Source organism: Jaculus jaculus, chromosome 13 (genome assembly GCF_020740685.1).
Source record: "Jaculus jaculus isolate mJacJac1 chromosome 13, mJacJac1.mat.Y.cur, whole genome shotgun sequence".
Lineage (NCBI taxonomy): Eukaryota > Metazoa > Chordata > Mammalia > Rodentia > Dipodidae > Jaculus > Jaculus jaculus.
This window is the reverse complement of record NC_059114.1, coordinates 38,135,303-38,154,679: the sequence shown is the minus strand read 5'-3', so window position 1 is coordinate 38,154,679 and position 19,377 is coordinate 38,135,303. Positions and strand designations below refer to the sequence as shown.

The following is a 19,377-nucleotide window of genomic DNA, read 5'->3' as shown; positions in this document are numbered from 1 at the left end:
AGAGGTAGGAGGATGGCTGTGAGTTCAAGGCCACCCTGAGACTACATAGTGACTTCCAGGTCAGCCTGGATGAGAGTGAGACCCTATTTCGGGAAAACAACAACAACAAAACAGTACAAATAAAGAAATTCATGTTAAATAAATGAATCTTTTTAGTGTAATTCCCCTTGTCACATGAACAGTGTGGAGCAATACATTCCTCATGTCAATATCCAATATTGTGTACTTTTTGCTTGATGAAGTTGCTGAAGTTGGGTGAAATCAGAGTATACAGCATTGTTTAGTATTATTTCATTTTTAAAAAATATTTATTTATGAACGAGAGAGAGAGAGAATGTGTGTGTGTATGTGCGTGTGTCAAGCCCTCTAGCCACTGCTAACAAATTCTAGATGCATGTATCACCTTGTATATCTGGCTTATGTGGGTTCTGGGGAATGGAACGAGGGTCCTTAGGCTTCTCAGTTAGGTACCTTAACTGCATCTCTCAAGCTCCTATTATTATTATTTGAGGTAGAGTCTTGCTCTAGCTCAGGTGACCTGGAATTCACTATGTAATCTCAAGGTGGCCTCAATCTAACGGCAGTCCCCCTACCTCATCCCCCCCCTCCACTAAGTGCTGTGATTAAAGGCTTGTGCCACCACACCGGCTCCTGATTTTTTTTAATTTAAGGTTAGTTTCTAACAGTATTTTAGTTTTATTCTTTTTCTTTTTAGTTTTTGAAGTAGGGTCTCGCTTTAGCCCAGGCTGACCTGCAATTCGCTTTGTAGTCTCCAGGTGGCTGTGAACTCAAGGCGATCCTCCTGCCTTTGCCTCCCGAGTGGTCGGATTAAAGGCATGCACCACCATGCTGGTAGTATTTTAGTTTTAACTTTGGATTTTCTTCTCAACCCTATAATTAAAAAAAACATATGTATGTACGTATGTACGTATGTATGTATGTATGTATACACACACACACACACACACACTCCCACCCACCCACCCACCCCCTGGGGCTATGTCTCAGTGGATAAGAACACGTGCTTTGTAAACGTGAGGGTATGAGAGGGCCTGAATTGCCCTGAGTGTGATTCCCCAACACTTACATAAACTGCTAGGTTTGGCCACTTACCTCTATAGTCCCAGTACTGTGGAGAACAGAGACTACAGAAACAATAGGGAAAACTGGTCAGTTAGTCTGAACGAAAATGGGGTTTGGCGAGAGAGAGAGAAAATGAAGTTTGATGACTGTTTTTCTTTTGTCTTTTAAATTTTTTTATTATTTTTATTTTTATTTTTTGGTTTTTAGGGGTAGGGTCTCACTCTAGCCATCACGCCTGGCTTGTTGAGTGTTTTTCTTAAGAAAGCCAGTAGATGAGCCATATTGGAAGACACCAATATGCTCTAGCCTATGCATGTATGTGCATGGGACACAGAGATCTCCATAAGCATGTACATTTACCATACTACACATAGACCAAAAATTACTCATCCGTGTTATAAATATATATTTTTATATAGCAACATATAAAGTGTTATATATTATATATATGCACCTGTAGGAAGTCAAAAGAAATACAGTGAACATTTAAATGATTTCACTAAATTTTCCATTTTTTAATGTATAATTTTTTATTGACAACTGTACTTACAAAAATAAATTTTGTAATTCCCTCCCCCACTTTCCCTTCACAACTCCACTCTCCATTAGTGTCCATTAGTCTCTCTTAATTTGTTGTCATCATTTTTTTCTCCTGTTATGAGGGTCTTTCTAGGGAGGGTATTGCTAGGCACCACAAGGTCGTGCATAATGAGGCCAATTCCTGTCTGGACAGTTGCATTGTAAGCAGTCCTATCCTTCCTTTGTCTCTTACATTCTTTCTGCTACCTCTTCAGCAATGGACCCTTTGCTGTGGAGGGTGTGATTGAGATGTTTCATTGCTGGACACTCCTCTATCATTTCTTCTCAGCACTATGTTGCCTTTTGGGAAGTTTTCCATTTTTTTTTTTTTTTGACATTTTGTTCCCCATGAGCATGCATGCTCACCTGTGCACTTTTTCTCTCTCGTTCTTGCCCCTCCCCTCTCTTGTCCAAGCACAATTTTTTTCTTACTTGAGCTTCTTGGAAATAAAAACACTATCACTCCTTAAATCTTCTGGTTTACATCTAAGCAAAAAATACCATCTTATGAAAACATAATGCTAGTTAGGCATGGTGATTCGCACCTATAATGCCATATGCTTTAATAGTATTTAGGAGGCAGGAGGATTGCTGCAAAGTTCAGACCAGCCTGGGCTACAGAATTATACCCTGTCTCAAATAAGTTAAATAATTGAACAATTAAATGTAAACATAAATAAGAGTGCTATTGCCATACACAATAAACCATAATTCCGTAACATCTAAGCCTTATGATGTGGTTCAAGTTTGACCACATGTGGAGGCAGATATTATTTTAATTTTTCCCCTGAAGTAGTAATTGTTTTATTATCTTCATTGTCAAAATAAGTAAATTTAAGCCGGGTGTGGTGATGCATGCCTTTAATCCCAGCGCTCTGGAGGCAGGGGTAGGAGGATTGCCATGTGTTCCAGGCCAGACTGAGACTACATAGTGAGTTCCAGGTCAGTTTGAGCTAGAGTGAGACCCTACCTTGAAAAAAACAAAAACAAGCCAGGCGTGGTGGCGCATGCCTTTAATCCCAGCACTCAAGAGGTAGTAGTATCACCGGGAGTTCGAGACCACCCTGAGGCTCCATAGTGAATTCCAGGTCAGCCTGGATGGGAGTGAGACCCTACCTCAAAAAAACAAAAACAAAAACAAAACAAGAAAGTAAATGTGTGGAGTGGTACTTTGTATACCATATAAATACCTTGCTCTTCAACAACCTTTTTCCTTTTTTTTGTTTTGTTTTGTTTTGTTTTTCTTCAAGGTAGGGTTTCACTCTAATCCAGGCTGACCTGGAATTCACTATGTAGTCTCAGGACCTCAGCCTCCCAAGTGCTGGGATTAAAGGCATGTGCCACCATGCCCGGCTTCCAATAACATTTTTAGTCCATTGATTATCTGTGCTTTAGTTAATTATTACATTGGGTCGCCTTTGAGATTTTAAGTTTAGATTTTTCTTTTTTGAAAGTAGGTGAAAAGCCAGGTGTTTGTAATTTTTTTTCTTTTCTTTTTTGTTTTGTTTGGTTTTTTGAGGTAGGGTCTTGCTCTAGCCCAGGATGACCTGGAATTCACTCTGTAGTCTTACGGTGGCTGCAAACTCATGACAGTCCTCCTGCCTCTGCATCCCAGGTGCTGGGATTAAACGTGTGTACCAGCACACCTGGCTAATATTTCTATTTTACTTTTTTTTTTAAATATAATTTTTTTATTTGAGAGCAACAGGCAGAGAGAGAGGCAAATATATAGAGAGTATGGGCATGCCAGGGCCTCCAGCTATTGCAAACAAACTCCAGATGCACGTGCCCCCTTATGCATCTGGCCAACATGGGTCCTGGGGAATAGAGCCTCAAACCGGGGTCCTCAGGCTTCACAGGCAGGTGCTTAACTGCTAAGCCATCTCTCCATCCCTAATTTTTCTTGATATTAGGCATTTCTAGAAGGAAATAGGTGCTGGAGAGATGGCACAGTGATTAAAGGTGCTTGTTTGCAAAGCCAACAGACCAGGTTCAATTGTCTAGTACCCATGTAAAGCCAGTTGCACAAAATGGTACATGCATCTGGAGATTGTTTGCAGTGGCAAGAGACCATGAAAATGGTGCTCCCATTTACTCTTTCTCTCCCCCCTTTCTGGTTGCAAATAAATAAAAAATAAATATAAAAAAGGAAATAGTTACCTGGTCATGATAGTACACATTTGTAATACTAGCAGGATCCCTAAAGCAGGAGTATTGTGAATTTGAAGCCATCCTGGGCAACATAGGGAGAACTGGTCTAAAAACTAAACAAACAGAAAGGAAATGGTAGTAGTTGAATGTTATTCATAGTGCTTTAGACTAAATATTTTAATCATTTGACTTTTTCCCCCAAATTCAGTAATGGGAATTTTTGTTTCCAACAGCTGCTAATATTGTCATCCAGACTGAACCACCAGTTCCTGTTTCAATTAATAGCAACATAACGAGAGTAGTCCTGGAACCAGATAGCAGGAAAAGAGCTATGAGTGGTTTGGAAGGGCCACTCACAAAGAAACCTTGGCTGGGAAAGTAAGATATTGTACTAATTTAAAATATGTAATTGATATTTTTGTTGTTTCATTTGCATTTGTAAGATTGTTAAAATAATTTTCATTAGCCAGTGATTTTCAACCTATATGTGCCACAGTTCAAAGTTCCAGGAAACATCTTTAGGATGTCCTAAAAATTGAAAAGCTAACAGAATGTTCATGATGTATATTTATTTGTAAGTTGTACTTTTTTTCTCCTACATTTTGGCCAATATTAAAAAAAAATTGAACTGGGTATGGTGGTTCGCACCTTTAATCCCAGCACTGGGAAGGCAGAGGTAGGAGGATTGGTATGAGTGTGAGGCTAACCTAGGACTACAGAGTGAGTTCTAGGTCAGCTTGGGCTAAGAGTGAGGCCCTACCTCAAAAAAACAAAAAAGAAAAATAAAAAATAATTGAACCGGAGAGGTGGCGCAACAATTAAATGCACTTACTTGGGAAGCCTTTTAAAGCCTGCTTTTGATTTTCTAGCACCCATATAAAGCCAGATCCACAAAATGGGCTTATGCATTTGGAGTTTATTTGTAGTGGCACTTAGGCCCTGGTGCATCCATTCTCATTCTCTCTGTCCCTCTCCCTGTCTCTGTACTTGCAAATAAATAAATAAAATTATTTAAAAAATAACAATTGAGCTATTCATGATGTGGTGGCACATGCCTTCAATCTCAGTACTCAGGAAATGAAGGTAGGAGGCTCGCTGTGAGGTTGAGGCCAGCATGAGACTACATAGTGAATTAATTACAGATCAGCCTGGGCTGGAGTGAGACCCTACCTCTAATCCCATCCACCCCCCTCCTCCCAAAAAAGAAAGCTGTGTCTGGTGGCTCACTTCTGTAATTCAAACACTTGGGAGGAGTTTGATGGCAGCCTGGAAAGAGAGAGCTTATCTCAAAAAAACTGAGGAGAGGTTGAGATTCTAGAAGTCAATAGAAGAGAAGAAAAAATTTCTACCTTTGCAGAAGTTGAAAAATGCATAATTGGGCTGAAAAAGATGGCTTAGCAGTTCAAGGCATTTACTTGCCTAGGTTCAATTCCCAGACCACTAATGTTAGCCATAAGCAAAAAGTGGCAAATGCATCTTGGCTGTCATTTGCAGTGGCAAGAGGCTCTGGCCTGTTGTTTGTGCACACTCTTGTTTATGTACATGTATGCAAATAAATTTTTAAAAATTCAAAAAGAGAAATGCATCGTTAAAAATTGTCTCCACTCTCTGGATGATCTAAAATAAGGTGGTGTTTTTTATTTTTTGTTTTTGGTGTTTTTTAAATTTTTTTATTATTATTATTATTTTTTTTTTAATTTCCCGAGGTAAGATGTCTCTATCTTAGCCTGACTTTGTAGTTCCAGGTTGGCCAAAAACTCACAGGAATGCTTCTGTATCTGCCTCCAGAGTGCTGGGATTAAAGGTGTGCCCCACCATGCCTGGCTTTAAAAATGAGGTTTTTCCATTTGTAGTATTTCTTTCATTTTCTTCTCCCTCTGTTCTAGTTCAGTAAGGGTGATGTTGAAGTGGTTTAGTGATTGCTGAAGCATACAGAGTCCTAAACTTTACCTTCTTTGAAGATATCTCTTGACTAGACATGAGTTGAGACTTAATCAAGATTGATTAATCTTTTTCAGGCAAGGAAATAACAATCAGAGTAAGCCTGCATTTTTACGGAAGAATCAGTACACAAACACCAAATTAGAAGTCAAGAAAATCCCTCAGGAACTGAACAACATCACCAAGCTCAATGAACACTTCAGTAGATTTGGAACTATCGTCAATATTCAGGTAAAGGTGGCTGTGTCAGCAACAGAATCCATGCATGTTATGGGTCTTGGAAAGTATTCATATAAGCTCACCTAGATTAAATGAGTTAGTACTTCTGACACCTTAACTATCATAAACTCTATTATATACCTGTATACATATTTCTTAAAAAAAATTTTTTTTAAGGTAGGGCTTCACTCTAGCCCAGGCTGACCTGGAATTCACTATGTAGTTTCAGAGTGGCTTCGAACTCATGGCGATTCTCCTACTTTTGCCTTTCATGTGCTGGAATTAAAGGCATACACCACCACGCCTGACTATATTTATATGCACACAATAGAATTGTTAAGTTGAATTTGTTCTTGTGAATTCATGTAGTTCTTTTTACAGCCCCTTCCTGAAAGGTAATTGGCTCGTTCCTGTATTTTAAAAAAATATATTTTATTTCTTTCTTTGAGATGGGGAGAGAAAGAGAGAGAGGCATATAGAGAAAAATAGACATCCCAGGGCCTTCAGCCACTGCAAACAAACTCCAGATGCATGTACCTCCTTGTGCATCTGGTTTATGTGGGTACTGGCGATTTGAACATGGGTCCTTAGGCTTTGCAGGGAAGTGCCTTAACTGCTAAGCCATCTTTCCAGCCTATAATTCCTATATTTTTATTCATTGTTCTACCTCTGAACACATGACTTGCCTTCCTATATTAATGTTCTGTCTCTCTAGGAAGCTGAAATTTTTTTTTAGGCAAGAGGGAGGGAGGGATTGAGAGAGAAAGAGAGAGAATGGGCACTGCAGGGCCTCCAATCACTGCAAACAAACTACAGACACATGTACTACCTTGTATATCTGGTTCTATGTGGGTACTGATGAATTGAACCTGGGTCCTTTGGCTTTGCCAGAAAGCACCTTTACGGCTAAACCATCGCTCCAGTCCCTGATACTTTTTGGTAATTTCTCAGTTTGTAATCTGTCTGTTCACCGAGTTTCAAATTATAGTAAAATAGTAATTGGTTAAGAATGGTGCCTAGTCTTGAGAATTTTAGGTAGCATAATAAGTTATCCCAGGTCAAATAAGCTGTAATTATAGTATTTTTCTGTCTACTTATTAAATATTTTAATTTATGAATTTGGTTGAGTCTGAGGCTATAACTGAGGATACTCAAAAGTAGGTTAGGGCCGGGCGTGGTGGCGCACGCCTTTAATCCCAGCACTTGGGAGGCAGAGGTAGGAGGATCGCTGTGAGTTCGAGGCCACCCTGAGACTCCATAGTGAATTCCAGGTCAGCCTGGGCTAGAGTGAAACCTTACCTCGAAAAACAAAAACAAAAACAAACAAAAAAAAAAAAGTAGGTTAGAATCTCAGGCTTGTTTCTCCTGTTACTTAAGTATTACCACCAAACCAACAGGTAACTGAGTTTAAGAAAGTAGTACTGTGGTTGGAGAGATGGCTTATCAGTTAAGGTGCTTGCCAGCAAAGCCAGAGGACCCAGGTTGTATTCCCCAGTTCCCATGTAAGGCCAGATACGCAAGGTTGTGCAGGTGTTTGGAATTAGTTTTCAGTGACTGAAGGTACTGGTGTGTGCACATGCACTCTCAAAGAAATAATTTTGGGGGGGGGGGTTCGTGGTAGGGTTTCACTCTAGTCTATGCCTTCCTGGAATTCACTCTATATTTTCAGGGTGGCCTCGAACTCACGGCGATCCTTCTACCTCTGCCTCCCGAGTGCTGGGATTAAAGGCATGTGCCACTACACCAGACTAATTTTTTTTTTAAGAGTATGGCTGGAGAGATGGCTTAGTGGTTAAGGTGCTTGCATGCAAAGCCTAAGAATGCTTGTTCAACTCTTTAGGTCATATGTAGCCAGACACAAGTGTTCAGTGTTGCACATGCGCACAAGGGGGCACACATTTCTGGAGTTCGTTCACAGCAGCTGAGAGGCTCTGGGACACCCATTTTTCTCTCAAAAATGAATAGAAAGAGTATTGGGGGCACTAAGTGTTTCAGAGAATTTGACCAATGTTCTTTTGTTTGTAGGTTTTTGTTGTTATTGTTTTGATTTTTGAGACAATCTCCTTGTGGAGCCTGGCTAGCCTCAACACACCCAAGATTTTTTTTTTAATTTTGTTTTTTCGAGGTAGAGTCTCATTCTAGCCCAGGCTGACCTGGAATTCACTATGGAGTCTCAGGGTGGCCTCAAACTCACAGCGATCCTCCTACCTCTGCTTCCCAAATGCTAGGATTAAAGATGTGTGCCACCACACCTGGCTTTTTTTCCCCTTCGAGGTAGGGTTTTCACGCTAGCCCAGGCTGACCTGGAAGTCACTGTGTAGTCTCAGGGTGGCCTTGAACTCAAGGCAGTCCTCCTACCTCTACCTCCCAAGTACTGGGATTAAAGGCATATGCCACCACGCCCAGCCTAAGATATTCTTTCTGAGAGATTATTAAACATTTTTCTCTCAGTACAGGAACAAATGTTTAATTTACAAACATTTGGGAATACATTAAATACAAGTGAAAACTCTATTGCCCAAGTCTTTTTTTTAAATATTTATTTATTTATTTATTTGAGAGCAACAGACACAGAGAGAGAGGCAGAGAGAGGCAGAGAGAGAGAATGGGCGCGCCAGGGCTTCCAGCCTCTGCAAACGAACTCCAGACGTGTGCACCCCCTTGTGCATCTGGCTAACGTGGGACCTGGGGAACCGAGCCTCGAACCGGGATCCTTAGGCTTCACAGGCAAGCGCTTAACCGCTAAGCCATCTCTCCAGCCCTGCCCAAGTCGTTTTTATGTAAAATTTTTTTTATTTCTCTCTCTCTATATATATGTATGTATGTATGTATGTATGTATGTATGTATGTAAGTAAGTAAGTAAGTAAGTATGTGTGTGTGTGTTTATGGATCGGCATGTCACAGTGTGCATGTGGAGGTCCAAGAACAACTTCAGGGTATTTCTGCTCCACCTTGTGATAGGGTTTCCTGATGTTGCAAATAAGGTGCCAGACTGCAAACTGTTTGTGGTTTGATTTGCAAACCAACAGCATACTAGCTGTCATACTAGCTGACCTGTGAGTTTTGTATTCTCTTGGCTCCATCTTTTAATTGTCTAAGGTATTGGGATCTCAGATGCATGTACTGCTTTGCCTCTGCTTTACATGACTGCTGGGAAATTGATTCTCAGCCAGTAGGTTTTGTTACCATTGACACATCTCCCCAGCCTTACCACCCAAATAGTGCTGATTGTCACTAATGAATGGTCATTCATCTTAAAATGAAAAGACACTGATTTTATTTTACTTTATTTCATTTTTCAAGGTAGAATCCCTCTCTAGCCCAGGCTAAACTGGAATTTACCACCTTGAGAAAAAAATTTAAAGATGTAATCAGACCAAATGTCCCAACCCTTTTTATAAAATTTTCTCTTCTTTGCTATTAAAATTTTTCCATGTTATTCCTTATGACATTTAGAAAAATTAGAATGGATTAACATAGATAGCTATACTAGTCTGCTCAGGCAGTCATATATTATGGATTGGACAAAACAAACCAGAGAAACTTAACTCCTCTCAGTTCTGAAAGTGAGGAAGATCAAGGTTCTGGCTTTTTTTTTTTTTTTTCTTTCTTCTTCAAGAAACGGTCTCACTTTCGCTTAGGCTGACCTAGACTTCTCTATGTAGTCTCACGGTGGCCTTGAATTCATGGTGACTATCCTTCCTCTGCCTCCCGAGTGCAGGGATTAAAGGCGTGCACCACCACGGCCAGCGGTTCTGGCTTATTTAATAGGTTCTTGCTAAAGACTTTCTTGGCTTGCAGAGAACTGGCTTCTCACTGTGGCTTTACTTGGCAAATAGAGGTAGGCATGTGGGGCAGAAAGAGACTTCTCATAAAGCCCCAAATTTGTGATCACAAGCCCAAATTTAGTACCTAATTTAATGTTAATTTCTTAGTAAAGCTACATCTCCCTTGAGGGTTAGGGTTTCAGCATAAAAATGTTGGAGGTCATAATTCAGTCGATAGTAGTAGAGCACACTTAATTTAACTATTCTCTGATGTTGGGAGTTTATTTGTTTCTGTTACCATTTTTCAAGGTTGCTTTTAAGGGTGACCCGGAAGCAGCACTCATCCAGTACCTTACCAACGAGGAGGCGAGGAAAGCCATTTCTAGCACTGAAGCAGTTTTGAACAACCGATTCATTAGAGTTCTGTGGCACAGGGAAAACAACGAGCAACCAGCACTCCAGTCCCCAGCGCAGCTTCTCCTGCAACAACAGCACACTCTGAGTCACCTCTCACAGCAGCACCATAACCTACCACAGCATCTTCACCCGCAGCAGGTGATGGTGACCCAGTCTTCTCCCTCTTCAGTCCATGGAGGTATTCAGAAGGTAATCAGGTTTACTAGAAATTAAATGTCTTGACTCATCCTCCAGATTAGGATTTCTGAATTCATAGCCCCTTAGTCTTCTACATTTCAGCTGTTTGTGGTTTGATTTGCAAACCAACAGCATCTAGTCTTTTGTGAACTTAATAGAAATGCAGAATTTGGGCCCCACTCCATCTTACAGAATCAGATTTTTGTGGGTGAGATCTAGGAATTTGTGTTTCAAAAATCTCAGTAGTGCCCACTCATCTGAAAAGTGTTGTGCACAGAATCACTTACTTAGGTAATATATACATTTTTTAGCCATATTGGTACATAGTTAGACTAGGTATGAAGCTTATAAATCTGCATGTTTAAGAAGTAAGCTCAAATGAGGCATATGCCCTATCTAACATTGTACTTTGAATTTTGTTTGAGCTACTTTGATTTATATGAGAGAGAAGTAGTCATTTTTACATCTATTTGTCCTACTTTTCCTGTGAAGAAAATTTGATTCCTCTTTTAAAAAATTTTTTTAAGTTTAAAAGTTTTTTTTATTTGTAAGGAGAGAGAGAGCCAGACAGAATGGGCATGCCAGGACCTCTTGCCACTGTAAATGAACTCCAGATTCATGTGCTACTTTGTGTATCTGACATTATGTGGGTACTGGGGAATTAAACAAAGGCCACCTGGATTTTCCTTCTTTCTTTTTTCTTTTTTAATATTTTTTTGTTTTATTTTTATTTATTTATTTGAGAGTAACAGACAGAGAAAGGGGCAGAAAGAGAGAGAATGAGCATGCCAGGGCCTCCAGCCACTGCAAACAAACTCCAGATTCATGTGCGCCCTTGTGCATCTGGCTAATGTGGGTACTGGGGAACTGGGGTCCTTAGGCTTCATAGGTAAGTGCTTAACCACTAAGCCATCTCTCCAGCCCTATTTTTATTTATTTATTTGAGAGAGAGAGGGAGAGGGAGAGAGAGAATGAGAGTGGATGCACCAGGGCTTCTAGCCACTGCAAACTCCAGACGCATGTGCCACCAGCTTATGTGGGACCTGGAGAATTGAACCTGGGTCCTTAGGCTTTGTAGGCAAGCACCTTAACTGTTAAGCCATTCTCCAGCCCAGCCATCTAGCTTTTTAAGGAAGCACTTTTAATTGTGGAACTGTCTCCCAGCCCCTTAATTTCTTTTAAGAGTGGAATGGAACCACAAAAAAATAGGAATTTAGTTTTACAGTTTTGAGACAAGGTCTCACTATGTTGCTATGTTGGGATAAATCCTTCTTTCGCTTCAGGAATACTGGGAGTACATGTGTACACCATTAAACCTGGTCAAGAATTAGGATTTTGATTTTTTTCTTCTCCCCTAGGTGGGATCTCATTCTAGCCCAGGCTGACCTGGATTCACTACGTAGTCTTAGGCTGGCTTTGAACTCACAGTGTTCTTCTACCTCCAAGTGCTGTATTAACCTGGTGGGATTCTGAATTGACTTTTTCCCTAATGCTTAAAACAATAAACAGTGCTTGGTATGGTACATATTGCTGAAAACATTTGTGTAGATAGGTTAAAAAAAGAAAGCAACAAACTTCTAGACAAACTAGAGCCATTCAAATGTTGGACAGTAATGGTGTTCATGTAGACGTTCTCATGTTCAGGGTAAATGTGCTCACATTATAAACAAAAGTGGCCAGGCGTGATAGTGCACGCCTTTAATCCCAGCATTCAGGGGACAGAGGTAGGAGGATTGTCATGAATTGGGGGCCATCCTGAGACTGCATAGTGAATTCCAGGTCAGTCTGGGCTAGAGTGAAACCCTACCTCAAGAAACCAAACCAAAACAAAAAAAGTGAACAAAGATGCTGTGGGACAGGTCTGTATTCCCAGCAATTAGTAAGCTAAGGCAGGAGTCTCCTAGTTTGAGGCCAGTCCAGGTTACATAGCAAAACCCTGACTGAAAACACCAGGGAAAGAAAATATATGTGTGTGTGTGTGTGTGTGTGTGTGTGTGTGTGTGTGTGTTTGTGTGTAATTCTTAAGAGTCTCAATTCTCACAATTCCTACTAAGTCATCACTCCTAAATATTTTAGACCAGTTATCAATTAGGATCCAGTTATGAATACTTGCCCTAGATGTTGGATGAGTAGTGAATGTAGCCAAGATTGTCTTATGATTTTATTTTATTTTATCTTATTTATTTTTTTGGTTTTTCAAGGTAGCTCTCTAGCTCAGGCTGACCTGGAATTCACTATGTAGTCTCAAGGTGGCCTCAAACTCACAGTGATCCTCCTACCTCTGCCTCCCGAGTGCTGGCATTAAAGGCATATGCCACCACGCCCAGCTTGTCTTATGATTTTAAAGTGATCATTTCATATTGCTATTCATATTAAATTAAAGCCAACTGTTTCAAAGTGTTGTATATACGAGGGAACATGAAAGTTAATAGTTTTTATATGTGTGTGTATGTATGTATATGTGTGTATATGTGTATAGTGCTGGAGAGATTGCCCATCGGTTAAGGCAGTTGTCTGCAAAGCCTAAGGATCCAGGTTTGACTTCCCAGTACCCACATAAAGCCAAATGCACAAGAAGGCATATGCGTCTGGAGTTTGTTTCCGGTGACAGGAGGCCCTGGCATGCCAGTTTTTTCCCTCTCCCTCTCCCCCTCCACCTCTCTCTCTCTCTCACACACACACACACAAGTAAATAGGAATCTGTATTTGTGAGATACTTTTTGGGGGGTAGGGTTTGAACGCAGCACCTTGTGTATGCTGAACTACTGAGCTCTGCTCCCAGTTGCCGTGCAGCATATTTTGGACATCCAAAAAATTACAAACCATGTCACATAACCATTTGTGTATTTGTTACAACATTTAAGAAATAAAACATTACAAATAGCTGAAACAGCTTTTCATTTCAGTTCCTTAATTTCTTTCCAGGAAAGTAACTACCTTAAATCAGCAATATTCTTGGGCATGTTTTAACACTTTTACCATATATGTGTCTGTTTTGATTTTGCAGATGATAAGCAAACCACAGACCTCGGGTGCCTACGTCCTTAACAAAGTTCCTGTTAAACATCGTTTGGGACATGCAAGTGGTAACCAGAGTGAAGTGGCACACTTGTTAAATCAGTCTGGTGGTGCCGGGGAGGATTGCTTGGTATGTTTCTCTATAACCATCAGCTTTAGAGCCATCAGTTTCACAAAATTAAATTGTCAATCAGACTTGTTATCCCTTCCTCAATCAAGAAATGCATGACAGTTGACCTAGTATTATTTCCCTAATTTCTGTAATTCACAAATTTGCCATTCAGTTTATTTTTTAAAGATTTTATTTTTATTTATTAGAGAGGGAGAGAGTGAGAATGAGCATGAGCACATCATGGCCTCCAGCCACTACAAATGAATTCCAGGTGCATATGCCACCATATTCATCGAGCTTATGTGGGACCTGGAGAATCAGACCTGTGTCCTTACACTTCATAGGCATGCGCTTTAACAGCTAAGCCATTTCTGCAACCCTCAATTGTTTTTAACTTAAAGCTAAGTGAGAATTTTAGCTTATGGCTCTTTACTAATAGGTAGGTTTCCTTATTAGTCTATTTCTTTCCCCCCTCCTCCTTTAATATTTTTTCAAAATTTTACAATTTATTTATTTATGAGAGAGAGAGAGAGAGAGAGAATATGGGTGCACCAGGGCCTCTAGCCATGGTGAACAAACTCTAGAGGCATGAGCCACCTTGTGTTTCTGGCTTACATGGGTGCTGGGGAATTGAACCTGTGTCTTTAGGCTTTGCAGACAAATACCTAAACTGCTAAGCCATCTCTCTAGCCCTTCCTCTTCTTTTTCTTTTTTAAAAAAACTTTATTCATTCATTTAGTTTGTTTTTTTGAGGTAGGGTCTTACTTACTCTGGCTCAGGTGACCTGGAATTCACCATGTAGTCTCAAGGTGGCCTCGAACTCATGGTGATCCTCCTACCTCTGTCTCCCTAGTGCTGGGATTAAAGGTGTGTGCCACCATACCTAGCCTAAACTTCATGTTTTATATATTTTATTTATTTGAGAGCTAGGAAGGAAGGTTGTGTGTGTAAATGGGTGCACCAGGGCCTCCAGCCACTGGAAATGAACTCCAGATGTGTGCGCCCCCCTTGTGCATGTGGCTTACGTGGGTCCTGGATAGTTGAACCAGGATCCTTTGGCTTTGCAGGCAAACATGTTAGCTGCTAAGCCAGCTCTCCAGCTCTTTCTTTCTTTTTTGAGAGGTCTCACTATATAGCCCAGACTGACCTTGAACTCATGATCCTTCTGCTTCAGCCTCCCAGTGCTGTTACTACAGGCCTATGCCATTATGCCTCCTGCTTGTTTTCCTCCTATGTATGCTTAAGAACACAGTAAAGGTAATTCTATCATTAAAAAAACAACTTTGAATTATACCTTAAGTAATTTCTTTTGCTTTTAGGAATATGGTGATTATTGCAAAGAACTAGAGGAACTGAAAAATGAGCAATGGGACTAGCTCCAAAATACTCTATAAACAGTTTGATAGTAGCATATGAATTGACAGAACAGAGTAGAAAATCTAGAAATGGACTCAATTGCAAAAGGGATTTATTATATCTGGTATTTCAGATCAGTGTAAAAAATACTGGACTTTTGAAAAGTGGAGTTGTCAGGTGTGGCAGTTAGGAAACTTCTCCAGGGTCTGAGTGCCCCCAAAAGTTACATAGAATTCATAAAGTACTTAAAGGATTTGCTCATGTAGTTAAATTTGCTTACTTTTAGGGATAACTAAATATAATCTTGATTGAGAGAAATTTTATATTTGGGTTTATTGATATAATTGAAGTTTCTACAAATTTCTGTATAGTTAAGAATTTAATGAAGGCCTGGAGATATGGCTTAGTGGTGAAGGCATTTGCTTACAAAGCCAAAGGACCCAGGTTCAATTCCCCAGTACCCACGTAAACCAGATGCACAAGGTAGAGCTTGCTTCTGGAGTTTATTTATAGTGGCTGAAGGTTCTGGCTTGCCTGTTCTCTCCCTTTCTTCCTCTCCCTCTCCCTTTCCTTTTCCTCCCTCCCTTCCTCCCTCCCTCAAATAAATAAATTGATTTAAAAATGTTGGGCTGGATAGATGGTTTTGTTGTTAAGATGCATGCCTGTGAAGGCTAAGGACCCAGGTTGGATTCTCCAGGTCCCACATAAGCCAGATGCACATGGTGACGCGTGCGTCTGGGGTTCATTTGCAATGGCTGGAGGCTCTGGTGCGCCTATTTTCTCTCTTTCTCTCTGTCTCTCTCTTCCTCTGTCTCAATTAAATAAGTAAATAAATAAATCTTTCAAAAAAAAAGTTAAGGAAGGGCTGGAGAGAATGCTTAGCAGTTAAGGTGCTTGCCTGAGAAGCCTAATAGCCTGGGTTTGAGTCTTAGTACCCACATAAAGCCAGATGGACAATGGCATATACATCTGGAGTTCATTTGCAGCAGCTGGAGGCCCTGGCATGCTTATTCTCTGCCTCACTCTCTTTTCTCTTTCTCTGTGCTTGCAAATAAATAAAAATGTTTTTTTAAAAAAAGTGAAGAGCCAGTATGGTGGCACATCCTAGCACTTTGCAAGCCAAGACAGGAGGATCATAACTTTGAGGCCAGATAAAGCTACAATAGTGAGTTTGAGAGCAGCCGGGGCTATCTCAAATAGGTTGGTAGGCTGGAGAGATGGCTGAGTGGTTAAGGTGCTTGCCTGCAAAACCAAAGGACTCAGGTTTGATTCTCTAGGACCCATGTCAGCCAGATGCACAAGGTGGCACATGCATCTGGAATTCATTTGTAGTGGTTAGAGGCCCTGGTGCACCCATATTCTCTCTCTCTCTCGCTCGCTCACTTGCTCTCATCTCTATCTCTTAAATAAATTAAAATAAAATACTTTTAAAAAAGTTGGGGGAGCTGGATTGGTGGTAAACATCTTTAAACCCAGCACTCAGGAGGCAAAGGTAGTATGATTACAGTGAGTTCAAGGATGAATTCCAGGTCGGCCTGGGCTAGAGTGAGACCCTACCTCCAAAGAAGAGACCCTATCTCCAAAGAAAAGGTAGGGGTTCAAGTGTATAGCTCATGGGAGGACAGGATTTATTTCAGGCTTACAGTTTCCTGGAACACACCATCAATGGCGGAAGATGCTGGCTCACTTTTATCAATCCGAGCAGAGAGACACCACTCACCACTCACAGCCAGCATCACCAAAACTACCAGTGTTCAAGTAGCTCTTAACACACCTAGTAAGGTGAGACTCTAAGACCCATTCCCCAGTGACATAGTCTCTTTCCTAGCAGGGCTCTCGGCCCATTGGAAACTTGAATAGCCAGCTTATTCTTAATAAAACACTTGAATTTATGGGCCATGCATTCAAACCACCACCGGGAGTGACAAAGAGTAGTATGATAGGGAAGACTTAATTCAAATAAGTGGTAGTGACCCATTAAGCTCTGTTGTTCCTTAGGGAGGAGAAATTAATTGGAGTCATCAGTTCACCCGAGGAAAGGAATCTGAATACCAGAACACAGTGGTGATAGTCACCTCCTGGTTGCTTGCAAAGTCTTATTTGTGACTTTATAAACATACAGCATTTGATGAAGTATAATACTAAGCTTAATTGCAAATTATTTGCTATTTTACTACACAAAATAACTCACCTAGTACCATGGTGCCGGTAACTACTAGGAGTATACTTTAGAACAAGCTCTGTTGATTCATTACTCAGTGTGGGAATGTCACAATGACACCATGAACTTTCAAAGGGCTTGTTCTGGGGTAGGGACTGCAGTAAGGGACTTGGGCAAGGACTTAAGGAAGCAGAATTTGATATTCCAGTAAGTCTTAATCTAGGTGGAAGACGAGAGTAAAGCTGCAATTACAAGCAAGCACCTTTAACCACTGAGCAATCTCTCCAGGCCTAAAGCTGCTGTTGGAAAAGAAGCCATGATTATTCATATTAGTCTAGGTGGAGTGATTTTTTTTAAATTTATTATTATTATTTATTTATTTGAGAGTGACAGACAGAGAAAGAGGAAGAAAGAGAGAGAATGGGTGCACCAGGGCTTCCAGCCACTGCAGACAAACTCCAGATATGTGCGCCCCCTTGTGCATCTGGCTCACGTGGGTCCTGGGGAATCTAGCCTCGAAACGGGATCCTTAGGCTTCACAGGCAAGCGCTTAACCGCTAAGCCATCTCTCCAGCCCAAGGTGGAGTGATGTTTAATAATTTTTTGTAAGTTTATTTTTTTGCTAGCATACAGAGATTTAGGTACCATTCATTCTAGAATTTTCAAATAGAATTTGTTTTAGTTGAAAATTGTTTAGTAATTTAAAAAGTATTTTAAATGTATTTATTTATTTCCAAATAGATAGAGAATATAAATGGGCATGCCACGACCTCTTGCCACAGCATATAAACTCCAGTGTACATGTTGCTTTGTGCACCTGGCTCTATGTTGGTCTGAAGAATCAAACATAGGCCAGCAAGTTTTGCAAGCAAGTACCTTTAACTGCAGAGCCATCTCCCCAGCCCTAGAAATGTTTTGTAATTTTAGTTTTTTGCTAGCATACAGAGATTTAGGTACCATTTATTCTGTCATTTTTAAATACATTTTTTTAGTTAATGGATATTTAATAATTTTTGTGGTGTGAAATGTCATAAGAGTAGCCTTGTCTCATGTTGATATTCTGTGGCATTATGTTTAACAGAAGGACCCTAGCTGTTAGTAGCATACCAGCTCCTAGGGATTGGGGCCACTATTGTTTTTCTCACAATTAAAATTTAAAAAGAAGCTGGGTCTGGAGAGATGGCTTAGTGGTTAAGGTGCTTGCCTGCAAAGCCAAAGGACCCAAGTTCAATTCCCTATGACCCGTGCACAGATGCACAAGGTAGCACATGTGTCTGGAGTTCATTTGCAGTAGCTAGAGGCCCATTCTCTCCCCCCTCCCCTTCTCTGTCTTTCCTAAATGAAAATAAAAAATTAAAAGAAGAAGTCAGGTGTGGTGGTACACATCTTTAGTCCCAGCACTTGAGAGGCAGAGGTAGGAGGATTGGCATGAGTTTGAGGCCATCCTGAGACTACATAGTGAATTCCAGGTCAGCCTGGGTCAGAATGAAACCCTACCTCAGAATATCAGAGGAGAGGGGTTAAAATGTAAGGAATCACATTTAGAAGCAAAATGTTATTTTGTTGTTTTCTGATGCAGTGTCTTACTCTAGCCCAGGCTGGCCTTGAACTCAAGGCAATCCATCCTCCTACCTCAGCCTCCCAAGTGCTGGGACTAAAGGCATTGTGCCACCACCAGGGTAGAATGGTACTATTAAATATGTTTTTTAGCTTTAGCAACAGTTGAATTCATATATAAAGAACTAGATTTCATAGATGAAGTTTTGGAATATAAAAAATTTAACTCCTAAGTAGAAACATAGTCTTCTGAACATGGTCTTAAGCATTTTAAAAATTTAATTGTATTTGTATGCTCTTTTGTCTTTTTAGATATTTTCACCTCCAGGCCACCAAAAACCAATTTATAGTTCCTCCAATTTAAAGGCATCTTCCAAGCTTTCTTCAGGGACTAAATCTCATGATGTTCAAGAAGTTATCAAAAAAAAACAGGTGACAATCTTGATACTTCTTGCCTATTGAGTTATTATTATGTTAAGCCCTTTAAATTCATGTTGTTCTAGAACTATGTAATGTCCTGATTCTTTATCCCTTATTTTATTATTATTATTATTTATTTTATTGTATTGGTTTTTTGAGGTAGAGTCTCTCTCTATCTCAGGCTGACCTGGAATTTACTATGTAGTCTCAGGGTAGCCTTGAACTCATGGCAATCCTTCAACCTCTGCCTCCCGAGTGCTGGGATTAAAGGTGTGTGCCACCACTATTTTTAATTTTTAAATATACTTTATTTATTTGCAAGCACAGAGAGAGAGAAAGAAGGAGAGAGGAGAGGACAGGATGGATATGCCAGGGCTTCTTGCTACTGCAAGTGAATTTCAGATGCATGTACTCCTTT

The 19,377-nt window shown here is 40.3% G+C and overlaps 1 protein-coding gene across 4 annotated transcripts in view; it reads left to right on the top strand.

Annotated features, from left to right (window-relative positions):
• Rbm27 (RNA binding motif protein 27) overlaps window positions 1–19,377 on the top strand; it is a 119,560-nt gene that overhangs the window by 73,892 nt on the left and 26,291 nt on the right. For all 4 annotated transcript variants that reach the window (XM_045132468.1, XM_045132466.1, XM_045132467.1 and 1 more), the window contains 5 exons: window positions 4,047–4,191; window positions 5,832–5,985; window positions 10,051–10,347; window positions 13,343–13,483; window positions 18,852–18,971. In XM_045132468.1, coding sequence (XP_044988403.1) covers window positions 4,047–4,191; window positions 5,832–5,985; window positions 10,051–10,347; window positions 13,343–13,483; window positions 18,852–18,971 — 857 coding nt within the window. The remainder of the gene's footprint in view (window positions 1–4,046; window positions 4,192–5,831; window positions 5,986–10,050; window positions 10,348–13,342; window positions 13,484–18,851; window positions 18,972–19,377) is intronic.